At 43.3% G+C, this 17,916-nt stretch overlaps 2 protein-coding genes across 7 annotated transcripts in view; one reads left to right on the top strand and one right to left on the bottom strand.

Moving 5' to 3' along the window:
• Positions 1–17,916, bottom strand: part of CYFIP2 (cytoplasmic FMR1 interacting protein 2) — a 175,048-nt gene that overhangs the window by 62,549 nt on the left and 94,583 nt on the right. For all 6 annotated transcript variants that reach the window (XM_006901973.1, XM_006901970.1, XM_006901975.1 and 3 more), the window contains 4 exons: positions 15,539–15,647; positions 11,973–12,092; positions 6,503–6,702; positions 4,426–4,513 (listed from right to left, as the gene is read on the bottom strand). In XM_006901973.1, coding sequence (XP_006902035.1) covers positions 4,426–4,513; positions 6,503–6,702; positions 11,973–12,092; positions 15,539–15,647 — 517 coding nt within the window. The remainder of the gene's footprint in view (positions 1–4,425; positions 4,514–6,502; positions 6,703–11,972; positions 12,093–15,538; positions 15,648–17,916) is intronic.
• Positions 1,777–2,454, top strand: FNDC9 (fibronectin type III domain containing 9). The gene has a single exon (XM_006901979.1). The coding sequence runs from the start codon at positions 1,777–1,779 to the stop codon at positions 2,452–2,454; it is 678 nt and encodes a 225-aa protein (XP_006902041.1).

A 17,916-nucleotide genomic window follows, 5' to 3' on the forward strand; every position in this document is an offset into this window, starting at 1 on the left:
GTTCGAATACATTGTTTTTAAGAAAAAATTATAAGCAGAATGACCTAGACTGTACATCTTTAAAATGGGGATCCACCTCAGAGGGCCTGGTGAAGAAGAAAGACTTAGTCCAGTACATTAAGCATTGAGTATAACCTGAAACAAGTGCTCACTAAGGAGAGCTATTATAATGTCATAGTTGTCATAGTCAGTGTCAGTGGTACTAGTAGTAGTAGTAGTAGTAGTGAGCTGCTCTGATGGGATAGTCCATGGGGGGCTGTACAGCTAATCCAAAGACCATGCTTCTATGGCAGGTCAAATGCAGCAGTGACTCCACGAGAGAAAGAGGGAAAATCTCCTCCCGTGCAACTTACAGCTTTGAAAACTCAATGAGCTCTGAGATGGTTCTGACTCAATGACTATGAGTTCGGTGGAATAGTAGCAGTTGTATGTTTGTTGTTGTTGTATGCCTTCAAATTGGAATTAACCCACAGCTGACCCTCTGGCGGGTTTTCAGGGGCAGTAAATTGCTTGGGAGAAGACTGCCCATCCTTCTCCAGTGGGGCAGCTGGTGGGTTTGAACTGTTGTATCTTTGGGACTATAGTGTAGCTTCTTACCACAAAGCCACCAGAGCTCCCTTTGCAGTAGCTGTTGCGGTTTTCACATGGGACAGGACTGCCCACCTTCCTCCAGCGAAGCAGCTGGTGAATTCAAACTGCATGCCTTTGGGACTGCAGCACAGCTTCTTATCACCAGGCCACCAGAACTCCTTTTAGTAGTAGCAGGAGGAGTAGTTGTTGTTGTGTACCGTCAAGTTGAACCAACCCAGAGCTGACCCTCTGGCAAGTTCTCAAGAGGCAGTTAATTGAACAGGGGGAGACTGACCATCTTTCTCCTGTGGAGAAGCTGGTGGATTTGAACCACAGCTAATATAAGGGCTTGACTATCTTCACCTATGAAACTAATGCCTTGGATATCCTTGGCTTTGAAAGAGCACATCAAGGGAAAAAATTATATTTTATATATATATATATATATATATATACATACATACATACTTACACACACACACACACACATACATACACACACATATATATCTATCTAGGGGTAAAATCAGTTGCTAAGGAGTGGCAAAGCAAATCTTCAGGCTAACAAAGCAGAATGTTCCAAGTTCATGTCATTTGGAGCAGAAGCTATTTAGGAAGAGCAATTTTAGGTCAAACAATTGTCTAACTAGATGTCACAGAACTATAATGACAAAAGTGGGAACTCCGTGGTTCTGTTTCTTCTTCCTCCTTTTTTTTAAGGATTGGGAAAGTATATTGGAGGGATTTTACCAGTTTGGCATGCACAAAGAAATATGGGTGAATTTTCTGTAGGTCTAGGCATCATGACCTTTAGCATGTGCGAGTCCTCATTTAAACTCTTGTTCTGTCACTTCTTAGCTATGCCTAATTAAGTACCATAATTTCTTTGCTTCCATTAATTTATAAAATTGGAGGTTATATTAGTTTCTAGAACATATTCAGTAAGTGGCATCTACAATTACTATAAGGATCCTTGACTAGCAAATACTCACCTCAGGGCTGATAGTTGGAACCTACCTACCATGTCATGGAAGAAAGATGGTTTGCTTCCAAACCTATGGAGCAGTTTTACTCTGTTCCATAGGGTCTCTATGAGTCTGAACAGACTCAACATCACTAAGTTTGTTTGGGTTTTAGGACCTTTATGAGTAAGTATTTAGATAGGGGAATATTACTCTTCACTTTGATTCTGGTTCCAGAATTGAGATGAACATCAAGGTTGGGAACGTTTCTTATACGAGAGCCATCATCTCCTGGTCGTCCTCGGAGACCTGCCTGGAGGACTATTACCATGTTATGTATAGACCCAATTGGAACAGCATCTTCTCTGGCTATCTTCGCTACAGCTTCCACCACGAGGAGAAGGTGCCTCGCACGATCAGCACAGTAGCGCTCGAACATCTGGCTCCTTCCACTCTCTACATCCTGTGCATCAGCTGCAAGAAGGCCGCCTTCCCCTACAGGCACGACTGCACCATGTTCCACACCCTGGATAAGAGACCACTGGCTTCTGGAAGCTCCCTGGTGGACCCCCAGATCTCGCTTTGGGTGCTGATGGCCATTCTGCTGGCCTGTTTCACAGCTGTCTTGGCCTTCATCTGTCTCCAGTTCTGGTGTATTCGCTGCCACGAGCCTCGCTGGTCTTACAGAGCTGGCCTCATGGAGGAAGCCAATGGGCTGGTGAGATGGCCGGAAGAAACAGCAGCCATTGGCCAGAGGGAAGAAGACCTGCAGGGGCTCCCCCTCGTGGAACTGCCACGCAAGAACTCGGCAGCAGCCGCTGAGCCGGAAGCAGAAGCTGCACACGATGCCGCAGAGGGCATGGGTGCCTTCCCCAGGCAGGGCGCCCACCAGCCTGCCAGGCTGCCTCAGTTTGTGGAGTGAGCAGCAGGAAGGAGACAGTCCATACGACCTTTCTAAAACCCTGCACTTCTTAGGTCTTTGCTTAGAAAACACCTGTGTCTCTTGAGTCCCTGTTTCTCACCCAGCAAATGTTTGTGTCCTTGTGGAAAAACTAGGTGAATCTCTTATGACAAACTGCTCAAATGTATGTCCCAGTGTACACAAAGGGGAAAACGTGGCATTGCTCACTAGACTCCATTGTAAGGTGCAGTTAGAATGAAAAGCATTATTTTAACATTAAAACAACCAAGAATATACTATGGAGGCAAAGTGTGAGATTTGTATTATAATAACAAACACAATACTTCTAGGACATTTTTTAGTTGCAGATGGGCTTTACTTTTAGTCCAATGGATAAATATTGTCTTTGAAGTTAGGGAGATTGTGTTTATACAATTGTGTCTATCACCTTATATATTCTATGTCGTATTATAAGATGTGAGAAGCCTTGCTCTAGAATTTTCCAAATCCCAGGTACAAATTGTACCCTACTGCCATTCTCTCTGTCTCTCTCTCTCTCTCTCACACACACACACACTCTCTCTCTAAAGTACAGACAACTATTTTTTTCTTTCAATTCATTCATTTTTACAACTTAAGCTTGTTTTAAGAAGATAGCAGTAATTACCCCATAAAATAAACCAACCAACCCCATACTCTCCTGTTATAAATAAATGCAAAGAGCTACAGAAATAAATACAATGAAAATAAGTTCAAATTAGATTCAGTTGTACGCCCAAGGCTTGGTGCTTGCAGCCTGCTCTCGTATTTTTGGTAAAAAGAGAGATAAGCAAGTACTGGAGAGAGATTAACAATACTAGCACCATAATATGACCTTCTCCTTTGATTTAATAATATGATTTGAAATTAATGAATATTTTTTAATTCCAAGGCTGTGAAGTAAGGGTCCCTTGACTTGAGACAATTGTCTTGATGAGACTGGCTGTGCTAAAGAAGGCCTTGCCCTCTCCCAGCATCATCCTAAGATCCTCTCAACCCCATGGGGCTCAACTGCTGGGAACTCATTTAATTACCCTTACAAGCAGGGCTCCCAGACCTAGACGAGCACTTCGCCTGACATTATTACAGTCAAACTGTCAGTTCCTCTTCTACATCCATTAGTGCTTTTTCTTTTTGAGAACAACATCAAGGGTGCCCATTTGTATTCCATTGCAAAGGAATAAGCAGGCATTGTATTTGTTTAACAGCTTATCCCTTTCCATGGCACCTTTACCACCTCACATAACCTCTGTGGTAGAAATTAATCTCCTACATACTAAGTTGTGTTGAGCATTTGTGAGCACTGTCCCCGTGACTTGCCATAGCTGTGAAAATGGATGGAACCCAAGGAAGAGAGAGAGAGTCTGTTTTGAGGCTGGAATATCTCCTGTGTGTAAAACCTGGCATTGTGGGCATTCAATAGAAGTTAATGGCAAAAAGAACTGACGGGCTTAGAACAGGTACACTGTTCGGGAAGGTTTAGTTAGATCCTGGATGTATATGCATGGCCAAGAGCAAGTAAAGAGTCACAAGACCTGCTGATCAGCTCAGTCTCTAGTTATCTGAGACTTCTTTCAAAGCTCCACCTTCTGAATCTTTTCCTGTTTCCAATCTCTCATATTTATGGAATGCAACACCCAGAACCACAGGAAGATACTGCGATGAATCCACTGAGATACAGAAGGAAAAGGAAAGCTGAGATGAGAAACCCCACAGACCTATTTCTTTCTTGCTTACTTAAAGAAGTCCTCACCTGTTTGCAAGCAGTTTCCTGCCTGCTAGTTCTGTGTTCACTTCGTCCCTGCCAGCTATGCACAAATAAAGGTGAATATATGTACCGTTGTTTCTGCCTGGGTCTTACTGCTACCTCTTCTCCTTTACTGTTCTTTACTGTTCCAGACAACACCTTTTCTATTTGTTTTCTCTCAGGCAAGAGACAGTGGGACTACTCACCTTGGATCCATAAAGGTAATAAGGCTGGACGTTAGCGGGTTTATCTCTTTGTGGTTCTTGCGTAAAAGGAATGGCAGTTCGAACAAAACTGGTAGAAGAGAAGAAATGAGAAGGATGTTAGCTGGGCCTTAATATTACAGAGCTCTGTGAGTTGGAATAGGCTCAATGGTAGTAGGATAATACCCTCTGCAGGGCATGATGGGGTGAGGACCCTTCCTGGGCAAATAAAGTGTCACAGTGGTATGTTACTATTTCTTTAGAGGTTGCCTATATAGGCACTAAACTGTTCTAAGATCCTCTTGTTCAACTATGATGTCCTCTCCTTAGATGGAAAAACAGCAGTCTAGATCAGCAGTCTCTACCTGGGGCCAGTCCTTGGAAAAGGACATCATGCTGGGAAAAGTGAAGTCAAATAAAGAGAGGAAGACCTTTATCAAGATGAATTGACAGTGAGTGTAACAATGGGCCCAAGCACATCAGAGATGGTGAGAATAGTGCAGGACAGGGCAGGGTTCAGATCTGTTGTTCATCATGTCGCTATGAGTTGTTGTCTCCAAAGCACCTAACAACAACTCAGGCTCATGGTTGCTCAGAAGGACAGAGGGCTGGGCCTTCTCCAGGACGCAACTCCTTCAACACCAGCTTGGTTTATCAAGAGCAAGGGTCAACAAATTTTATTTTTTTTTCTGTAAGTATTCTAGACAGTAAATATTGTAGGCTCTGCAGGCAGGCCATACATCTGTCTCAACTACTGAATTCTGACATTGCTGGGAGAAACTGTCATCAAAAATACACACCCAGATGAGCATCGCTGTGCTCCAATAAACTATAAATTTCAAGAAATATTCACTTGCCACCAAATATTATGACTATTTTGAACTTCCCCCAACCATAAAGAACATCAAAGTCATTGTTAGCTTGTAGGTTGTGGAAACGCAAGTGGCGAGTTCCTCAAGAGAGGCATTTCAAATCTTCAGAGGACTGCAAGTCTGTCTTGCTAATGGATTCAGCTGCCTCTGTGACTTCCTCTCATACATTTCCATCAATCACAAACGTATACAGAACCCTAGCATACTGAGGAGGGTCTGTAGATGTATACATTCCTGTGCATTCTTACACACTGATGCGGAGTCCATGGAGAGTACAAATAGCTAACTTGCTTAGCTGCCAGCTAGAAGGATTGGAGGTTCGAGCCTATCCAGAGGTGCCTTGGAAGAGAGATGTAACAATCTACTTCCTAAATCTCAGCCACTGAAACACTATGGCACATAGTTCTAGTCTGAGACACGTGGGGTTGTCATTAAATGGAGCTGACACCATAGCATCTGGCTTTCTCTACTTGTGTATCTGCCTCGCCTCTTCACCCAGGTTAGGAGCCTCTGTAGGAACAGAGATTAGGAACTGCCTCTCCCTCGGTGTCTGGACCAGGCATGTGCACGCTGAGGGAGGCACGTTCCTCCCTATCACGTGCATGTGTGCTCCCCAAATGTATGTCTATTCCAGATAGAGACTGGTAGAAGTCCTTAAAGACCACCATCTGATCAAGTCACTTCTCTATCTTAAACTCAGTCTGTAAGTGTCTTGTCTTAAAATAGCCAGCAGCATCACATGGGTCAACCTCCTGCTTCCTTCTGTGTGCTGCCTTGTCTTTCAAAGTTCCATATCTCATCCCACTCCCTCCAACCTCATCAGTTTCTTGGAAACTACTCATTCTATGTTACCTTATTTATTTGTACTTATCCTGCACATCTCACCTAAAGAATGGTATCTTCAGAGAATCTTTCCTGAGGCTTATGTCACCTTCCTGGTATAAATCACATGGTCCTGAAACCCTCTCAAGACTGTGAGTCTGTCTTTACCTCTTTGTTCACGGGCTGTGGCATCTACTATGCAGTTGTTCAGTTGTCGGCATCCTTCTCTGGCCTGAAGGCTTCAAGATGCTTAGTCACCATGGCACCCCCAGCCTTTAGCACTAGGAAGGTGTTCAGTGAAATGCTCACAGCGGAATGGGTGGAGGTGAATTGTACCTAGTTTGGAGGAGACAGGTAACTGGTCCCTTTCCCCAGATAGTCCTTACCGGTTTGTGGACCCATTGTAGCAGTAGTTGGGGAGGAAGTCAAAGTTCAGCTCCCAGAAGACATGCAGGGTGATGCGGCCATAGGGGGCGGACACGTTGTGATTGGCCTCCCGGAACATGGCATCGAAGCTGTCCAGGGTCATGTGCTTACACAGTAGACGATGCGTGAGCCGGTTGATCTCCAGCAGCCACTCGAGCTCCTGCCCAGAGAGAACCGCAGCTGCTCAGGAGTCGGGCGTCAACCTTATATGCACACAGCACCGGATCTTACGGATCCTTCATGCAGGTGTGACTACCCCTTGCACTCTCATCCCACTTCTACACTGGTTAGGAAAAAGCCTGTCACTCAGTGTCACAAGTAAAGCAAAAGAATGTTAGGATGGGGTTATTATTAAAGACTACATTTCTGTCCTTCAGAAAATACTAGGCGTTATCTAGGTGGACAGGGGACTCAAGCCCAGGCACAGTGACACCTCGTAGGTGTCATGATGAAGTAGGCTACAGCTGGGGCTACAGACAAACTGAAGAGAGCACAGACCATACCATCAAATGGGCACTTCAAGAATTTCCAGGAAACCAATGCCATCTAAGAACACTACTCTCATGTGGCCAGAGTGTCTTTTTTTTTAAAAAATTCTTCCTAATGAGACACGTTGACTCAAAATTCCGAATACACTGTGCAGCCTAAACACAACACAACTTGTTCCACTTCAGGGTCTGGTCACCCTGAGAATCTATTTGCTTAGTTTTGGGAAACAAGCTACCTGATGGACCAACCTCTACCATCTCCCCAGCTCCAAAGCTGCCTCTCTACCACCACCACCCAGAATGCGTTTCTTGGACAGTAGGATGGAGCTGACAGCTGAGGGAAGCACATTCCTTGGTTTGTTTGCCGTATGGTAGAGGCAGAAGCTTCTCTGCCAAGATGAGCGATGAGTAGGGTCGACCTGGTCTCAAGAGGAGAGCACTCCCCTGGGGCCTCTTCTCTGTGGGCATCACAGGAAGTGGGTTTTCCCAGGAAGCCACTGCTCTTACCTGACAAACAAAGGCTTTCAGTCGTTTTAATTTTTTTTTTTTCAGATAAAAGAACATTCAGTACCTTTCAAGGGGTGGTGATAGGTCAGGGATTTATTTTTTTAAAAAAACAATACAATTTTATTTTTTTTTGTTCCCATAAGGTATTCTCATTAGGAGAACCTAGAAAATGTACATAAACAAAAGAGAAGAAAATAAAAACCTCAACGCTTGGAGATAATCACTGTGAACCTTTTGTCATAAACAAAGTACAATTCTGTTTCTTAAAATAGAGGTGGACAGATGATTTCCCAGCAGAACATGTGCTGCTATATTAGAGTCTCTTGAAATAAGTGACCCAGGCCTGAAGTGGGCAGCTGGGCCAAGTCCTGTGTTAAACGCTGCTAGAAGTTCTCCCTGAGAACACTTGATCACGCCAACAGTCTCTATGTTCCCCTCAGCCTCTTTTATAAGCTGCTATTAATGAATGTTTAATATTTGAAAGGACAGACTATTCTCAGGGGCTATCTCATTTCATCCTTATAACCACTCTGTGAGGTGGATTCTCTTTCCTCTATTTTATACCCAAGGAAATAAACTTGAGAAAGGGAAGTGACTTGCCTGAGATCAGCCGGCTGGTTAGCAGTAGAGGAGGACCAAGCCCAGGCCTTCTAACTCTAGTTGCTGGTGTTGTTGTGTACCGTCGAGTCAGAACCAACTCCTAGCTGACCCTCTGGTGGGTTTTTAGAGGCAGTTAATCACACGGGAGGAAACTGCCCATCCTTTCCCGCTGAGCACCTGCATGCATTCGAGTTATGTGCCTTTGGAACTGCAGCGAAGCTTCTTACCATTAGGCCACCAAGAGCTCCTTTCTGACTCCAGGGTCCTAGTTACTAATACCATCTTTCCCTATTTTGTCCAGTTAAACCCAACAACAAAATAAATAATTTATTGCTATCAAGTTGGACTCAACTCAGAGCTGACCCTCCAGTGGGTGTTCAGAGGCAGTAAACTGCAAGGGAGATTGTCCATCCTTCTCACATGAAGCAGCTAGTGGATTTGAACCACTCACCTTTGGGTTGGAAGTCCAACTCTTTGCCCAGTAGGTGATGAGCTCCGTGGCCCTTAAACACAAAAACCTCCCAGAAACTCCTTTTCATTGTGAAACAATTTTAGACTTACAAATAAGTTATAAAAATATATATCCTGAATATCCTACATCCCACAATTACCCACACCAGAACCACTGTCATTCTGACTCCTAGTGACCCTCTCTTAGGTTTCCAAGGCAGGAGACATTTGGGATGAGGCTGAGCCTCTTTTCCCTGTGGAACAACCGGTGGATTTGAACTGTTGGCCTTTTAGTTAGCAGCCCGACATATTTATGTACTACATAACCAGGGTTCCTCTAACACCTTGCATGTTGTTGTTGTTATTGTTAGGTGTCCTCAAGTGAAGCATGACTCATACCGACTCTTTAAAAAAAAGGTCTGAACCCTGTTCTATCCTGCGCCATCCTCACACACAAGAACCCATTGCAGCACTCATTGTCAATCTTCCTGGTTGAAGGTCATCCTCTCCTTTGCTGACCTTCCACTCTTCCTATCATGATATCCTTCTCCAAGGAATAGGACCTTCTAGCAACATGTCCAAAGTATGTGAGGCAAAGCCTTATCATTCTTGCCTCCAAAGAGCACTCTGGCCACACCCTCTCCAAGACATATCTGTTTGTTCTCCTGGCCTTCTATGGGATGTTCAGTGCTTTTCTCCAGCATCACAACTCAAAGTCATCAGTTCTTCTTCTGTCCTCTTTATTCACCATCCAGCTCTCAGATGCATAGCAAGTGATCTAAAAGACTATGGCCTGAATCAGACGCACCTTAGTCTTCAAACTGACATCATTACTACTCAATAATTTAGAGAGATCTCTAACTGCAGATTTTCTCTGTACAATATGTCTCCTTATTTCCCGGCTGCTGGTACTAAGAGTGTTAACTATGGATCCATGCAAGATGAAGCTGTTGACAGTTTCAATCTCTTCTCCATCCATCATAATGTTGCTTATTGGTCCAGGTAAGAATCTCTGTTTTCTTGACATTGAGATGCAATCCATAAATCCATACCAAATCTTGCATAATCACATTATAATCACCCCAGCTAGGAAATTAAAACTAGCTTAATCCTATTAACCAAATGGCAGACTTTATTCAGATCTCAGATTTTATTAGCTTTCCCAGAGATGTTCTATTGGAGTTCTAGTATCTATTCCTCAGCATCACCTTGCCTAGCTATAGTTGCTCTTATCTGAAACTGTTCTTTCCTTATCTTTCATGATTTTGACACTTTTGAAGAGTCATGCCTACTTGCTTATGAGGAATGCTTCTTATCTGGGGTTGTCCTACGCCTTCTGATTATTTGATTGAGATTGGCATCTTGCCAACAATTACAAATTACAATTACAAATACGAGTAGGTACCAAATAAAAAAAAAACAAAAACACAACTAAACCCACAGTGAGTGACTCAATTTAGACTCCATGGCAACATCCTGCTGAGCTGTCAAGGTCATAGAGCTCAACAGGAGGAGAAGGCTTCATTTTTACTCTCCAGAGTAACTGGGAGGTTTGGCCTGCCAACCTCTCACTTAGGCAGTGTTAGTAGGTAACACTTCAGCTACTATGCTGCCAGGGCTCCTGCAAAAGGGGCACAGAATATCAATATATTCCATTTCTGGTAATGTTACTAAACCTGAGATTTGATTAAAGAGCTTTCTGCTGATTTTTCTTCACTGTAAAGTTATTCTTTTTGCTTTATAGTTAACAAATATCTTGGGAGAGATTGTTTGAGACCGTGCAAATATCCTTTTTCTCTCTCAAATTTTGCCATTAATGTTGGCATCCATCTTGCCTGCAACAATTATTGCTGTAGTGTTTCAGTGGTGCTATTTTCTTTCCTGCATTCCTTCTCCTCATCCACTATTGAAACATTAAAATCTTCCTTGTATTCCATTAAGCCTAACTCTGGTCTAATTTTTCAAGACGGCAAATAAATGGAGAGCAGTTCAAACTGGGTGTTGGGTTTTATTTTTTTTTTTAATGGGCGGATACAGGATGAATGTTTGATGCAATTTAGAATTGGGTATAGAATTTGCAGGATTCAGTGCAAATGAAAATGTGGGGCTTCTTAGTAAAAAAATTATTAAAAGCTCAAGATAGAAGTGGGGAAACATTAAACCTACAGCCATAAGCTCCTCTGAGCCCCGAGTAACTGTGCCCATGATGCCAATGCTGCTCTATGCCCTTCCCCAGCTTGTTAGGACCATAACACAGATTGAATTGTGTCCTCCTGAAATACTTGCAGGGAGCTCTGGTGGCACAGTCCAGAGTGCTGCACTGCTAATCCAAAGGCACACATCTCTGGTGGTTTAAATCTACTAGTACTCTGAGGAAAAAATATAGACAATCTCCTCCCATACAATTTATAGCATCAGAAACCTGCTGGAGTGTCAACAATGATTCAGACCTGACTTGACGGCAATGAGAAAGAGAAAATACATATAATGATTTAAAGTAGAGCTAAACATGATCTGACAAACTAGATAAGTAGCAAGAGGATGAAAGGTGAAAGGCAACGCAGTCCTACCAGATTTAAGGGGTGCTCTCCTAGGGTATAGCCTATCACAACTTTTACCTTACAAGAGACAGAAGGGAAGGAAAGAGAGTAGGAAGAGGGAACCTCAGTTTCACCAAGGAAAAAACACTAGGAGTGGAGTGTGTCTTTTTGGACTCGTGTCAACACCAGGCAGCTCCTTGACAATGGGGAAGGGACAGGACACGGTGACCTTCAGGGAATGCCCAGTACGCGGGGGCGTTGTGCTGTTAACTCAAAGGCTGTGCAGGTGGCTCTTTGGTGGCTTGAACACACCAGTAACTGCAGAAAAGATGGACAATTTCTTCCCATGCAATTTGCAGCCTCACAAACCCAATGGATGTTCAGCTATGAGTCGGTTCTGATTCAATAGCAATGAGTGAGACAGAAGCAAGGACCTTTTCCCAGAACAGAGACAGAGCTTCCCTAAGAGCTGGCACCTTGCAATTGGACTTCTAGCCTCCTAAAGTGACAGAGAATAAATGTGAGCTTATTAAAACCACCCACTGTGGAATCTCTGTTATAGCAGCACTGGGTGATGAAGCCAGACCACTCCTTCATCTTCTTTCCTCTGCAGAATCCTGAAGGACCAACAGCTGTGCCTGAAAGCTGCTGAGCACTAGGGATTTTAAGAGGCTCCTTTTCACCCAGTGAATTTGGGGGAGGGGGGGCGGGTTTGATAAAACATACTCGTTCTGTTTGTGGTTTTGATTCTTGATTATTCAGAGAGAATGCCGAATGCTTTTCTAGAACTGGCTGCATATTAGTCTGGCAATGATCAGAATTCCCATCAGCTCCCCTCTTCTTACCACAATAGAGGTCAGGTCCTCACTCTCAAAGCGGCTGATGGCCTGGTCGAGGGATTTATACATGGCAGCAGAAATGCGCTGGGTGATGAGTCTATTCAAGTCAATCGATCTACCCAGTAGCTGTTTGGAAAGGAGAGAGAGAAGTGACCCAAGGTACACACAAGGCACTGTTAGGAAACTGGATAGAGTTACAACTGTAAACGGCATTTACAGGGACAACTCGGGATTCAGTAGAAATGGCATTGTTCAGATCCCTTAGGATGACAAGTCACTGTGATTTTTAAAGAAAATATCCTTGTCTTAAGAGACATTTGTAGGCTGAGGCATTCAGAAGTAAAGTGCCGTGCTGCAAACGGTTAAAGCACAAAGTTTATAAACAGATGATATATGTATTTAAGTACAGAAGGATGAGGAATCTCCTCCCATGTGATTAACTGCCTCTGAAAACCTGCTAGAGGGTATGTGTGCATATATATATGTATATATATTTATATGCATATATCAAATGCGATAATGGTTACTCATGGTGGGCAGTGTTTGGTGGAGCTCCTCGATTAAAACAAGCTTGGAAGCAGGAGTGGCATCCACTTCTGAAACAGCTTGCCTCCGGAAACCCTATGAACCTGGGGAAATGTTGAAAGTCAAGTCTTTCATTCATAGGGTCTCTATGAGTTGTCTACGACTTGATGGCCCTTAAAACAATGTATTTACATATATGTAAGTATATTTGTATATATATTTATGTGTAATATGATAAATATATTCATATATGTAACTTTACACATATGTATAAAGCAAGTATATGTGTGTGTATATATACGTGTGCAAGTATGCATACATGTAAGTATAGACACATATTTGTTATCTGTCAATGAATAGGCTCTAATTCACAGCAACCCCATAAAAAGCAGCCTGAATTATTGCCTAATCTGCTCCCTCTTCATCCTCAGTATTTTCCAGCTCACTATTGTGGCTGCTGTGTATGTCGAATGCCTTCCAGCCTAGAAAGCTCACCTTTAAGCACTGTCTTGGAGAGTATTCTGTGATCCACAGGGCTCCTGTTGGCTAAGTTTTAGAAATAGATTGCTACACCTTCCTCCTTGGTCATTTTCTTAGACTGGAAGTTCCACTGAAGCCTGTCCACCATGGGTGACCCTGACGGCATGTGAAACACTGGTGGGTTAGCTCCCAGCAGCACACAAACTACCAGAGTATGACCAACTGACAGATGGAGTTAGTCTGCTTGAAGAGTGCATGAGAGTATTCACCAAATGGCTTTTTAAACACCTCCTGTTTGACATACACAATGTGGAGCAGAAATAAGGTTCATTGTGATGGTGCAATCCTGTGCTGCCTGCAGCCTCCTCTACCATGCTGTGGCTGATATCCTAAATTTAGCCCCGAGTTCCTTTCTGCATCAGTCCTGTGTGCCTCTTCACTGTCACCAGGGAACAGCAGGCACCTCAGTTAGGGACTATTTTGTGCCTTTCTGGGGTGAATTTAAAAGCACGAGAATGGAGGGCTGATTATAGCATGGAAAATATCACTCAGGATGATTTCCACTGGGGCTCACAGGGGCATTAGTGCAGACGCCATGCAATAACAATAAACGTTTATTGAGGGCTTGCTGTGAGCACTGTACCCTACTAGGTGTCAGGTGATTATTCGCAAGGATTTTATCTTTTCTACTTCCCTTTTGGGATACATTTTCTACCAACTGAGTAGGGCCCCTTATAGCCATCTTGTGTGCACATAAAGTTCTCCGTATTTAATATCCTGTGGCTAATTCTGGCCACATCTGCAACTGATAACAGTAATCCTCTGAGAGGCTGAAAGGAAAGTTTTTCTCACCTAGTGCTATTGACACTCAAGAAAATATTCCTTATTCTTCTCCAGTTCCCTTGGATTCCTCATAGCAACTGGAATGTCCATGTTTTCGAGAGTAAACTTTTGCTTTGTATCTTAATCATCTTGGCCTGCCTGCTCCCTGAGTCTGTCCCAGAGACCACAGACCACGTGATAGGCTCTCAGCGATAACAGCAGGAAGACCAGCTCGGCGCTCGGCAGGGTTCTGGAAGTAGGGCACAAAGTCTGCTGGGGTAGCACTTATTTTGTCTGTCTGGCTCCTATAAGCATTTTGAAGTGAGGATAAAAGTCCTCCCAGAAGCATTTTTCCTCTGTCTAGAGACTAATGTGAACAGAAACCAACTCCACAAAAACAGGCTGTAATATCTACCTTGGGTTTTCCTGGACAAGCCTCATTTCATAGATGAGCCAGTCTGCCTTCACTTAGAGCAGCATCTGCGCTCAGTCCATGTGCTGCTGTTGTTGCCTGCCACTGCGCCAGCCGCAGCTCACCGCAACTTCGTGCACAACAGAATAACATGCTTCCAGGTCCTGTGCCATCCTAATTATTAATTATGTAGTGAGCCATGGTGAGCCACAAGATTTGTACTGGGTGATTTAAAAAAATATACTGTCATGTATTTCTTACTAGTCTATCATAGTCAGGAAGAACTAGCTCAGGATCACAGGAAAACACAAGCATCCTCTGATGGTACATGAAGGCTGCCTAAGAGGTGGACTGGCCAGGAACCAAATCCAGGCCTTCTACATGGAGGGTTGCTGTTGTTGTTGTTGTTACGTGCCGTCGAGTCGTTTGCGACTCATAGCGACCCTATGTACAACAGCCCTAAACCCTGCTCTATCCTGTGCCAATCTCATTGCCTCTGACACACCCATCCCGGTTACCCCAGTCACTGAATCAATCCACCTCATAGAGGGCCTTCCCCTCCTGTGCTGTCCCTTCACCCTCCCAAGCATGATGTCCCTCTCCAAGGACCTGTCTCTCCTTACAACATGTCCAAAGTATGTCAAACGAAGCCCCAGAATCCTTGCCTCCAAGGAGTAGCCTGGTTTAACCCTCTCCAGGATGAATCTGTTTGTTTTCTTAGCAGTCCAGGGTGCATTCAATACTTTTCTCCAGCACCACAGTTCAAAGGCATCAATTCTCCTTCTATCTTCCCTGGTCATTGTCCAGCTCTCTGATGCATAACAAGTGATTGCAAAGACCATGGCCTGTATCAGGCGCACCTTAGTCTCCAGAGAGACACCGTTGCTCTTGAGTACTTTAGAGAGGTCCCTAACAGCAGACTTTCCCATCACAATACATTTTTATATTTCCTGGCTGCTGGTGCCAAGAGTGTTGACCGTGGAGCCAAGCAAACTGAAGCTGTGAACAATCTCAATCTCTTCACCATCCATCCTGATGCTACCAATTGGTAGTGCTGACTAAAAGAATAGGTTGCTGCTTTAATGGTCATAACTCATCAGAGGCGAGCTACAGATGGGCAAAAAAGGCAGGAGCTTGAACTGAAAGGAAGCCCCAGTGCCTCTTTACTGAGTGTAAGGTTCTAAAGCTGTTGTACCTATGCTTAGAAATCCACTGTGGGGCAGTACGCAGGGTGGACAGGACACAGTTGGAACTTCTTATCTCTGCACTAGCTTCACAGCTGCTCTATCTTTCTTACCCATTCCGTCTCCACCTTGGCTCTTAGTCTCCATACCTGAACATGTCTCTGTTTCAGCAGTGTTTCATAGCGATTGGATGGCGGGTATGGGATGATGACTCCATAATTCTTACACTCAGCTCTAAAACGTTTATCTAACAGGACACTAAAAAGAGAAAAAAAGTGAAATAAGGTTGGTAAATGAGACAATGAACTGGGGATCTTCAACTCCTCAGGTACACCTTTAAGATTTGTCCATGAAACACTAGTTTACACATTTCAAATACAGTTGGCCCTTGAACAGCACAGGGATTAGGAGCATCAAGCCTTTGGTGCAATTCGAAATCTGCATATAATTGACAGTAGAGTCCTGAACATGTGTTTGACCTGCACAGGCCCAGTGATAATGTGTTTTTTGTTTGCTGTTGTTTTTTCCCTGCTCAAGTGTTGTATCTGCTGACCGTGCAGCTGCACCCTGCTCCTCTCTGCATGAGCATGGGAGAGAGGAACTGCTCACGTGAGGATGACAGTCACATGGAGATTTAAGCAGCTATCCAACGTCGAGGACTCTCCTTCATAGGGTCGTTATGAGTCGCCTGTGACTCAACGGCACTTAACAACCACAACTATATTTGAGCTCACTGCAACAGCAACAGAGTAAAAAAACAAAGGAAATGGAAACTTTGTGCAAGTATAACCACACAGTACAAAATGTGTGATATTCCAAGGACGACTTTACTTTTTTTTTCCTCTGTTTTGGAAGAAAGCTCTTTCCCTGCTCCTTGTTCCCAGTCAAAGACGCTCAATACGTGAAGCAGTTTCCAAGTTAAAGATGGGAATGCAGAGGTTGAACTACTTTCTTCTTTTATTTATTCAACATAAAAGTAATCGAGAACTTTTTATATCCCAGGAAACAATCTATATACCAAGGCAATCAAGTTCCTGTCCTCATTGAGTTTACATTCTAATGAAGACAGATAACAGAATAACACTAGAAAGGTTTTAGTGAAATAATCAAGAAATAAGCTGAGGAATGATACCATTTCTGGCATCAGTAAATATCATGAGTGCTTACTGTTTACCATGCACTTTAAAGAAACACACATGTTTAGCCACGCAACAACCCTGAGTTAGGAGGACAATTATGATTTGATTATATCTATGATGCTGAGACACAGATTATAGGCATAGTAGGAGCTGTGAAAATAATAAAATGAAATCACTTGAGGATAGGGTAGGAAAACACTATAGAGGTCTCTGAAACAGGGATTTACCAGATAAAAATGAGAATATTGAGGGGAAGAATAATGACCAATGTCGATAAACAGTAGGGTAGGCTGAAGGGTATGATCCAAGAATGAATGCATAAAACCAGTCCAGGGTGAGAACAGAACTAGAACTGGTGAGGCCTTACATCTTATCTTACAAGGCACAGATGTAGAAAAGGTGCAAGTGAAAGTCATTTAAAAGTTTTAAGTACAAAAGTGATATAATTTAGCTCTGACCTATTCAATATGGAAGTGAGCTGTCACATAGGCCCACTGAGTACGTGCAGTGTGATGACCCCAAACTGCAATGTGTTCTACATGCAAAATACACACTGAATTTTTGAAGACTGAGAGCTGGAGAGAAAGAAGGCAAGATGACTCTTGAAAAAGTTTCAGTATCAATTATATGTTGAAATGATGATATTTTGGGTTGATTGGTTACGCTGTTGCCATCAAGTCAATCCCAGCTCACAGCAACCTTCTAAGACAGAGTTGAGAAATTCCATGGGGAATCCAAGACTGGAATCTTTACAAAGCAGATGGCCACATCTCTGCCTCACAGAGGGGTCAGTGTGTTAGAACCACCAACTTGCTGGTTAAGACAAATGCTTTTACCACTGTGTTGTAATGGCTTCTTTATACTGGGTTAAGGGTTACCCATGGTAGACAGTGTTTGTTTGGTGGAGCACCCAGAATGGGACAAACTTGGAAGCAGGAGTGGCCTCCACTTCCTAAACAACATACCTCTGGAAACTCAAAGAATGTAGAGAAACAATGATAGTTATAGAAAAGGGTTCAGATCTTTTGTTCATGGGGTCACTATGAGTCATGTTTGACTGGATGGCACTTAACAACAGGGATGGTCTTAAAAAGAATTTAACTGGTTTCATTTTTGTCTTTCTTTTAAAAAAATCCCACTAAAAACTTTATTTGAAATCAGACTTGTCTTAGAGAATCTGTGAACCCATCTCTCTGTTGTAATGATATCCCACTCAATTCACAAACATCTGTTAAGTGACTGCTCTGTGGGAGGCTCTGTGCCTTCTCTGGACTGACATTCTAATTCACTACCTATTAGTCCTTCTACCACTGAAGAGCCACTCAGTTTACTCAAGCACCTCATTTTAATTGGAACCTGTTTGTACTGTAAAATCTAGCCCATCCATA

This window comes from Elephantulus edwardii, unplaced genomic scaffold (assembly GCF_000299155.1).
Source record: "Elephantulus edwardii isolate Elephantulus edwardi_28Jun2011 unplaced genomic scaffold, EleEdw1.0 scaffold00354, whole genome shotgun sequence".
NCBI classification, from domain to species: domain Eukaryota; kingdom Metazoa; phylum Chordata; class Mammalia; order Macroscelidea; family Macroscelididae; genus Elephantulus; species Elephantulus edwardii.